Source organism: Spodoptera frugiperda, chromosome 7 (genome assembly GCF_023101765.2).
Source record: "Spodoptera frugiperda isolate SF20-4 chromosome 7, AGI-APGP_CSIRO_Sfru_2.0, whole genome shotgun sequence".
NCBI classification, from domain to species: domain Eukaryota; kingdom Metazoa; phylum Arthropoda; class Insecta; order Lepidoptera; family Noctuidae; genus Spodoptera; species Spodoptera frugiperda.
The window spans coordinates 9,944,916-9,955,248 of NC_064218.1; the positions used below are offsets into that span (position 1 = coordinate 9,944,916).

At 40.3% G+C, this 10,333-nt stretch overlaps 1 protein-coding gene across 1 annotated transcript; it reads right to left on the bottom strand.

Moving 5' to 3' along the window:
- Positions 1-1,276: 1,276 nt before the first annotated feature.
- On the bottom strand, positions 1,277-10,142 carry LOC118266530 (peptide-N(4)-(N-acetyl-beta-glucosaminyl)asparagine amidase). Its single transcript, XM_035580007.2, has 10 exons — positions 9,810-10,142; positions 8,686-8,850; positions 7,983-8,148; positions 7,332-7,510; positions 6,402-6,584; positions 5,722-5,892; positions 4,772-4,923; positions 4,043-4,323; positions 3,382-3,555; positions 1,277-2,722 (listed from the first exon to the last, which is right to left on the bottom strand). Exons 1-10 carry the CDS (start codon positions 10,020-10,022, stop codon positions 2,559-2,561), a joined length of 1,848 nt encoding a protein of 615 aa, XP_035435900.2. The 5' UTR covers positions 10,023-10,142; the 3' UTR covers positions 1,277-2,558.
- Positions 10,143-10,333: the final 191 nt, after the last annotated feature.

Here is a 10,333-nt window from a genome sequence, read left to right on the forward strand (position 1 = left end):
TATTATATAAAAAAAAACTAAAAGCCAAAACAAAAGTTTGTTCTATTACATAAAGTGGTGTTACTACAGTTTGTCCGATACTATGATACCGTGCCAGTTTAAAGTAATCGAAACGAGACCGCGTTCGGCGCTCTGATTGGCCGGCTCGAATAAACCAACCAATCAGAGCGCCGCACGCGGTCTCGTTTCGATTACTTTAAACGTAACGCAAAGTTATACTGGGGGTTCTGAAAGACGAACATTCACAATAAAGACTAGTAAAAACGAGGGACTTTCGTCCACATTAGACAAAAATCTATTAAACTAGCTGTGCCCGCGACTTCGTCCGCGTGGAATAGTTATTTTAGGCATTATATTTATTTTTGCAAACAACTTTCTCAGCTTCATAAATTATATCTGTTACCCACGGTTAATTTGTGCATTGAAAATTCGTGATAGCACTGGATTATGATTATAAGGAACAATCCACACTCATTTCTATACTATATGTGTTTCCACCGTTTTCCGGAAACGGAAGCCCCCTTTGAAGAGTGGCTTGAGAGGCGTCACGGCATCCTCACCTACCGCCTGACTACTTACCGAACACGGAAGTTTTTCGGTTGGTACCTGTTTCGAATTCGGCGGGAGGAAACACCCGGGCGTTTCGTCTGGGTGTCGTCATTGCGAGGACCGCCCGGAAGGTATGGTGGAGCATACAGTGGCGGTGTATGCTCCACCATATCTTCTTGCATGTGCTGAGCATCGCCATGTCCTTAGGGATGTGAATGGCGACCTCTCACGTCCGGCTCTAGTTCAGGCCAAGGAGCGAGGGGGAAAGGGACGCCGTCTCCCCTTCTGCGAAGCAGTCATCCTAGCTAAGGAGGAGGCGAAGCGCGTGAGGGAACGATCCTTTTCACGCCCCAGCCGCCGCAGAAGACATTCCGGGCGTCGAGGATCGCGTGACGATCCCCGGCCACCGTAAGCGCGGGTCTGCGGACGGCGAGTAAGAGTAGCTCGTCGCCCGATCAAAACCAGACCCGTGCGTACCGTGCGTCGCGTTCTGTGGTCAATGATTAAAAAATGATTTACTTCGTTAGTAAGACTATAATTTTTTTGAGTATAGTAATACCAGGCTCCGCGTCGTTCGCAAACAATGCCTCTCCTCCTAACAGCGTCGTGTTTCGCACATCATGCGGCGCGGGTGAATTTTATATCGGAGTTATTTTAAAATTGTAATATCTTCTAAGATGTTTATTGAAGTTTAGTGATGTCAAAGACAATTTTGTTCACAATTAAATACTCTTAATGAACAACACATTTATTTCGATAAAGATTAATATTTTTTCGTTAATACAACTCTTAACAAATAATGCATTAATTTCGACCCAGTTTGATTACCATAAAAACGATTCTAGTAAGTTAATCCTAAAAGATAGACATATACTGTCGCGGACTTTTTTAGATCATTTTAAGAGGAATAATTCTTTCATACATATAATTTTCGTATCTTGAACCATTTTCGCAGCGCACGCAACGGAAGCCCTCAAGAATTAATAATTTCCCCCGTTTTGTCCACATTTTCCTTTATTTCTTCGCTCCTTATAGTTATAGCGTGATGTTTTATAGCCTATAACCTTCCTCGATAAATGGACTATCCAACACAAAAAGAATTATTCAAATCGGACCAGTAGTTCCGGAGATTAGCGCGTTCAAACAAACAAACAAACAAACAAACAATCAAACAAACTCTTCAGCTTTATAATATTAGTATAGATAACGATTATAGAACTTGAATCAACTGCATCACAGAGTTCTTTTTTGCAAAGCAGGCAAATAATAGGTTATTAATTAAAAGATTTTAAATAATTCTGACATTAGTACATACATACATACATATCGTCACGCCTTTAATCCCCGAAGGGGTAGGCAGAGGTGCACATTATGGCACGTAATGCCACTGTGTACACCCACTTTTTCACAATTTATGTTGTAAGTCCCATGTAATAGGGGGTGAGCCTATTGCCATATACCGGGCACATTTCCAGACTCCGTGCTACCACTGAGAAATTTTCGAAAAACCGAAAAAAGCCCAATACTTCGCCCGACCCGGGAATCGAACCCGAGACCCCTTGCCCGGCAGTCGCACTTGCAACCACTCGGCCAACGAGGCAGTCTGCCATTAGTGGTAGTTGTAAATTCCTGCACTAGGGCTGAACTACGGCGTTTACATATATTTTTTTAGGGAACTGATAGTAAGTTCCCTAAGAAAATGTATTAAATTCATTCAACATTATATTACATTCTGGGACAAAACCGCATTGCGGTCGCTTTCACAAAATTATGCGTTTAAAAACCGCCGCGGTTCCGCTGTAGTGCGGTCAGGGCCTAAACTTAGATCAATTCAGACATTTTGGATGATAATAATATTTTGGCCGTTACGCTATAATGCAGTCAATTCCGTCAGACGAAAATCCCTCACTTCTTAAGGCAATAAGGTTCAAATTGTGATGACAAAGTGATGCTTCAGTTCAAGCAATAAGGTTGATATTTGCAAAGCATTATATTTAAGACTAATATTGCTAGGTTCGTTTGACTACAGCGCTGAGTTGCAGTGCGGGCGGGGCGCCATCTAGCGGCTGCCTGCAGAGTTGCGCGTGTTGCCAGGCGACGTCGCCCTCGCCGCCTGATAGTTCCACGCGAAGTATTAACGACCGACACGACCGGTCCAGTGTGACGCCTCGCTCTGTTAACAAATTAATTTGCATATAATTATAAGACAAGTATGAAAAACACAAAAAAAATTTTTTTTCGCTACAAGTACCATGTACTGAAATACTAATAATTAGTTATTATGCTGATGGATTAGTGTACAGAAAAATATTAACGTAACGCATTCTCATCGAGTGCGTAGATTAAAGGTCTCGGTGTGGCTCGAAAGTAGTCGAGCATGGAATTTTGGTTTCCGAAAATATTTTAATAGTAACATGAAGTCTGTATTGATACCCGGTATACTATGGCACTATACCAACTGGACTATTATAAAACTATACTCTATTCGTTTGAATTAAATGTCGAATAACCTTATTCACCAACCACCCTTTAATATTTCTCAACTTAAAGTTACTTAAGGGGAATATGATAATAAAACTAAACTACATTCGTTTAAATTTAATATCTATTAATAACCGTTTACATCAACCTTACCTATATTTCTCAACTTAAAGTAACGTAGCACCTAAACTAACCTCTTACTTGTACTGTTAGGTGTCACGTATAGATCGATGGAAGCCAAACCATCGATAAATGTCAGTTACTTAGAGGTTCTTTAAATTTTAAAAGATTGGTGGAAACGAGAGAAAATATGTTAAAAAACGTTTTATAACGTTAAAACAAGATACTAACGTATATCCTCAGTGTCGAAGCTAGCGGGTACAGGCGGCAAGTCGTCGTACTGCAGCGTCCACGTGAGCTGTCCGCTACTGTAGAGTTGCGTGGCCATGCGCAGGCGCAGCTCGCCCAGCTGCAGCCCCGCCCCCGCCGACACGCGCCACGACACGTGCCCTACTGCCTCGCCCTCTGGTACCAAGAAAGAAAAATAATAAAGAAAAAAAGAACAGTTTTTTTACGTTACTACAAATAAAAACAATAACAATTGATAATAAATATTTGTTTATGTAAAATGGATTTTTAATAAAGTACTCTATCACTCAAGCCTTTTCTTTTGACATGCTTAATAGAGGAAGTTGTGGAAAGAGTAAAATTATATTGTATGGTCATTAAGATTCCAGAGCTACGGACTGCCTAGCGGGTTACCAGGGCTTCGGCTCGAAAAGCAGGAGTAGGAATGGGGTGGTTTTTAGTCAGTAAGAGTCTGACACTCCCTTTCGCCCCGCCCTATTCCCTATTCCCCGCTTAAAAAAATAAATATGGTCATTAAGATTAAGAGTGTGTCCAAAAATTTCCGAACATCAGATCTATCTGTCTTCGAGAAGGGGGTAAAATTGTAATTACTACTATTTACAACAACAACTGAGTAGGTTCAATGAAACGGTTTAACACAAACCTTCTCTAGCCAAATAAACTTTCTTCCAATCATGTTCAACTTTCCTAAAGATATTCTTATACTCGTAGACTCCAGCAGACCAGCTAGGCAGGCTCTGTATTTCCTCTCCATCCAGTAGCACCCGGTAGCAGTCGGTAGCGGCGTGGTAGTGCACTGCGGCGGCGCCGGGCTCCGTGAACTCGAAGCTGTGTCCCTGCGACTGCGAGCCGAGCTCCCCTCGGTCACTGCGCCACTGTTTCGAGCCTGATATTCTTCCGTGGGACTCGTAGTCTGTTGGTTTTCTGTGGGTTAAAGATAACAAAAAAAATCATAACACAACAGTGTTATGATTTTTTTTATTTAATTTGCTTGGTTTTAAGTGTGGGAGAGCCATGCTTAAGCTTGAATGGGCCGGCTCGATCGGAGTGATACCATGGCCTCACAGAAAACCGAAGTGAAATAACACTTGCGTTGTGTTTCGTTGTGTGAGTGAGGTTACCGAAGGCCCAATTACCCCAATCTTTCCAATCCCCGATTCCCCAACAACCCTTAAATTCCCAACTGCCAAAAAGCCGGTAATGTACTTGTAACGCCTCTGGTGTTTCGGGTGTCCATGGCGGCGTCGATTGCTTACCATCAGGTGATCTGTCAGCTCGTTTACCGACTTATACCATAAAAATTCAGTTCACTGAACAAAATGCTATTTTATTTTCTTTCAAACACTTACAGGAGTTATTAACTAAGACTTACTTCTCCACCATAAGGGTGACGAGTTCCTGCAGCGTCCGTTTGGCGAGGTACCGTCTGCGCGGCTCCGACACCTGTCGCTGCCTGTGGTCCCGCAGGGCCAGGATACACGACAACAACTCCGCCTCCGTACACTCCTTGCGGCGGGATAGCACCTGGGGACAGATGTTACTGTGTTTTAATATATTATATCTAATTTTTGGCTGTTTTTGTATTGTAATTAACTTTTGTGAGATATACGCCCGTTTACTCAAACGCTACTCAATTTTAAGTTGGACTTAAATATCGTGCTATCTCTGTCATTTCATGAAGAATTGATAGTGACAGAACTACATTTGAGAGCGTCTTAAAATTAAGTAGCGTTTGAGTATTCGGGCAATATTAAATTAAATAAATTAATTATGTTTAACCTATTAACCGCCTATATGTGACACATAATTCCGTATCCCTGCCGCTCATGTCGTATTGCTGCGACAAAGAATATGCATGATTTTTTTGTTCTATTCATACGATTGCTCTTCCTTCTTTAGTGTAGATATATTTTTTTAGATTTGTAGTCGCGCATGGAGAGCCATTGGATGCAGGTGGCGACTTGTCGTTTTATGTGGATGACTAAGGGGGAGGCCTTTGTTCAGCATTGAAGTTTTTTTGGAACACGTCGGTAAACGAGCTGACGTATCACCTGATGGTAAGCCATCGCCGCCGCCCATGGACACTCTAAAACCCAGAGGCGTTACAAGTGCGTTGCCGGCCTTTAAGGGGTTAGGAATTTAAGGGTTGTTGTGGAATCGGGGATTGGGAAGATTGGGATGTCTTCTAGCTGGTGATGATAATGCTAGGAGCACGGTAATTTATATTTAACCCAACGCTTCAAGGTTAAATTGTTTTATTACGTAACTTTTGATGTGTGATGTGAAATATGTAATTAAAATATTATGTAACATGAAACTCACAGCTTTGTGATCGTTGGTGTATCTCCAGGTGACATCTTGTACATCGTCCCTAGACACCGCTATGACGTAGCACAGCTTCTTCCCCCACCCGTGCGAGTAGAGGAGGGGCGCGTTCAGTTTGGCCTCGCACGGGTCCGCGTGAAGCCATGTGTTCGAGTCAAAGTCGAATATCTGGGGAAATAAGAAATAATTGTATGTTTTGTTTTTTAATAAAACGTTGCCCCACACTAGGATTGTCTACTGTGTCGTGGGTGCGTTTACAAACATAAAATTTCACATACATATGACACCCAGACCCGAAACCACAATTTGTGGATCACACAAAGAGTTGCTCCGTGCGGGAATCGAAACTACTACACGTTGCACATCAGCCAGTTGATCAGGACTTACTATTGAGTCGTCGCAATGTATCTGGAGTTGGATTCTCGAGTCGGGCAAAGTATCTTTATTTATTTTCGGTTAACTTGATTATTTCGGGGGAAAACAAATGTTCCTTGGCCGAAAATTCTTAGGAGCAGCACCACAGTGTCTGGAGTGGTACCCAAAAAGTAGGGTCTAATAAGTGCACCTCTCTCATTGGAGGCTAATTAAAATAAGATTAGGTATTACACAACCAAATTCGCCAATTAATGCACATTGAAAAACAGTTCTAAACCCACACAACATAAAGCTTAACTCACCTCGCACCAGACATGGTCGGTGGTGTCGTACACGAGGCGTGTATCGTACCCGAGCGCCCGCGCTAACAACGCGAAGCAGTTGGCCCACTCGCCGCAGCGCCCGCGCCGCGTGTGTAGCAGCGTGCGCGGGTCGTTGTACCGCACGAACTTCGCGCCCACTGGACACGACCCGCAGTTGTACACCTGAGGACAAGGTAATGGAAAATGTGATAAAAAATAATAAACCTTATATTTATTACAAACTAGCTGACCCGGCAAACTTCGTACCGCCTCAACATTGTTTTCTCACATCTTATAAATCTTCCCTAGACTTCCACAAATAGTTCAAGACCAAAATCAGCCAAATCACCCCAGCCGTTTTCTAGTTTTAGCGAGACTAACAAACAGAAAATCATTTTTATATATAAGAAGAAGATAGCAGAATCTGTATGAATGTGATAAACTCAAACATGGAAGAACCTAGATCCACAACAGATATAAATACATAAAGACAATGTAAGCAACGGCAACGCTGGTGTTTCGGAAGTCCGTGGGCGGCTTTCCGATCAAGTGATCCGTGCTCTTTTACCGCCGTATACCACAAAAACTCCAGTTTAGGAAAATCCACCTCTTTTTACTAGACCTATCTGCACCCTTAGTATGAATTTGCTTTACGTTTAAAGTAATCGAAACGAGAGCGCGTTCAACGCTTTGATTGGTTGGTTTATTCAAGCCGGCCAATCAGAGAGCCGATCGCGCTCTCATTTCGATTACTTTCAACGTAAAGCAAACTCGTACTAAGAGTCTGGGTAGCTAGTTCCATCATCATCATGAGCCGAGAGACGTCCACTGCTGAACAAAGGCCTCCCACTTAGTCCTCCACGTAGAACGACGAGCCACCGGTATCCTGTGTAGTTAGTTTACTAAATAAATATCATGTATGTAACTGACCTCCATCCTACAAGTCTCCTTATCAGTGGTGACGGTAAGCATGTTGCTGAAGGACGTGTGTCCCCCGCACCCCTCGCAGGACGGCTGGTCCACCCACTTGAAGAACTTGTACTTGAACCAGCTCATCAGCTCCATTATCAGAGCTATGTCGAACGGCAGGTCCGGCCCTTTGTGTTCACCTGGAGAGTTCAAAGTAGAGAACTTATTAAATTAATTTAAATTACTAACACGTATTTTTTGCGAGGAGAGGGGGCTGAATTAATGACTTCTCACGCCTTGGGTGAGACAAGAGTGTCAGACTCTTACTGATTTAGAAACACTCTGTTCCTACTCCTGCTTCGAGCCGGAATTCCGGTATCAGTTAGGTAGTCCCTCCATAGCTACGGATAAGAGTCTCCAGTGAAACAAACTATTTACTTACAATTTTAAAATTTTCGGTAATGTAGAGTTTTAAATGGTGCTCAGTGGCAAGAAACTTACGATTTTATAACACATATAATATAATAATAATATAATATAACAAGAAGAGAGTGAGTCGTTTAATTATGAGGTAGGAATTATTAATAAAATGGTAAATGATAGGCATAATACTGGGTCATTTATTTATAGCTATTTTTTAAATAAAAATTAATGATTCTCTAGTACCCTTACCAGTTTTAATCAACTTCTGGTTCTCTCGGACCCGCTCCAGCGCCAACAGCTGGAGTGTGACAATGGGTATCTGTTCCCGCGCGTACTCCTGCAGATCCTCATCCTCATACTCTAGGACGTCGTTGAACAACCTCTCTATCTTTAATAGGAGACTGTTGTTTGTTGTCTGCAATACAAATAGGTGATATAAATAAAAATAAGTCGGGTTTTCCTTCCTGACGCTATAACTACAGAACGCAGGAACCAATTTCCACAGTTTTGCATTCATTGAAAAGCAGGAAACAGGGTGGGAAACATTCATTGGTGATATAAATAAGTTTATATAACTTAAATGTTCACTAATGCACAGCTAAAAGTTTGTACAGTTGGAAAACAGTACCCTTAGTATGACTTTGCTTTATGTTTAAAGTAAACGAAGCGAGACCGTGTTTGGCGCTCTTGTTGGTTGGTTTATTCGAGCTGGTCAAACAGAGCACTGAACGCACTCTTGTTTCGATTACTTTAGATGTAAAGCAAACTCATATAAAGCAAACAATAGCTTCTATGTGATCAGAAAGTGTTACATTAAACAAAAATGTAGACGATTGGCAATGTGTCTGTAGTGCTGCATGTTGAAAAGTAGAGAGGGGCGTAGTTTATATTTGCTTTAGGAACAATAACATGATATTAGTACAAAAATGCATTTAATAATGACATACTCTACCAGTATCTTAGCCGGCCTTAAAGCATTCTTCTTCTGACTAAACTTGACTCTCTTCTGCCTGTTCACAGGTCCGTAGCAGAAACATATCTTCCTCTCTATCGATGCCTGTGCCATCCTCAAGTTATTTAAGGTCTGCTCCTTCGGGTAAATCACTTCTGTTCCTTCCTAGAAGAACAAATATTTTTAAATAGTTTTATTTAGATTGCCCTGTCTGACTGTTTGTTTCGGTCTTTAGTAATTGGAATTTTACCCCCTTCTTGATCTAATATTTAGTACACATATTATCTATTTTTTTCCATAACTACTTCCGTTACGGATAACAAATGTAAATGCTTGATTGGTGGAATAGAGCATTAAAATGCAGTAAGATTGGTTATTAAAAAAAAATTACATCCTACAAGCTGCAACAACTGTCATTTCACTTTTAGATATATTTTTTTTAAATATATTCCAACAATCATTTCCAATATTCTAGCCATTTTTCTGTGTCAGACAGTAGGTAAGTATTACTCACCATAGTATGTCATCAAGAATATATAAGTGTAAATAACTGTTGGATTAACTAAGTAAATAAACAAATAAAGTCTTATTGGTGTATTTGGTTTGAGAAAATTTCTTATTAGCAACACTCATGTATAGTATTGTGGAATGTGGAATCCGAACCAGCCATAATTTTACTAATATAATAAATGTGAATCATGTCAAAACGGCTGATGGGATTGAGATGAAATTTTGATTTACTCCTGTGGAGTAGATTTATTGTCAGGAGTAACACATAGACTATGTTTTAAGTTTTGGAATTGTAGGTAAAGCAGCTGATAAAAGCTAGTATGCAATACATTTAACCCCTAGTAACTATACAGGATTCGTTTAATTCCGTTACCACTACAAAATTACCGGCATCAGGCCCGTGATTTCTAGGTGACATTCATCTTATCAGTAAATCTAGATAACAATAGGATATGATGACGTGCACTTGAATATATTCATGTTATTAATTTCTGTACACAAATCGAATTAAAAATATAAGATTAGCAGCTTCTAAGTGGTTCAAATATGGATGAATATTGAATGGTTTCCCTTCAGTGATGTGTAACACTTATTTATTTTATATTTCTACTTACCGGCCTAAATCCGACATATTTCAAGTACTCTTTGAAAGCGTCACACTTAAGCACATCTTTTAGAAACTCACTCTTTATTGTTCTCAGTTCATTATCGTGAGGATTTTCTAAAACATGACTAATATATTGCAGAAGTTCATACAGAATTTTATTAAACTTATCTACGTCTCGAACACTTTGTTCTATCACAGCTAGCCTCGCCATATCCTCCATTTTCGTTTAAATTAATTATTATTGCTATAGAAAGCTTATATTTTACAATAATGATTTAAAACTGTAGTATTTACGAACTGGATCATTGCAAAATACACTTGTCAAATTTTGATTTGTCATTTTCGCTCGTTTGGAAACGAAATTGTTATATTCGTCTCGGAACGCATATCCAACGATTGAAAAAAATAGTAATTTGGTTCGTAATAAATTATGAGTCCTCCATAAATATTGTTTTATAGTAACTAGGTAACGGTAACAATATTAATTTTATTGACATTATTAATTTGGAAGAGACGATATAATACTTTCGG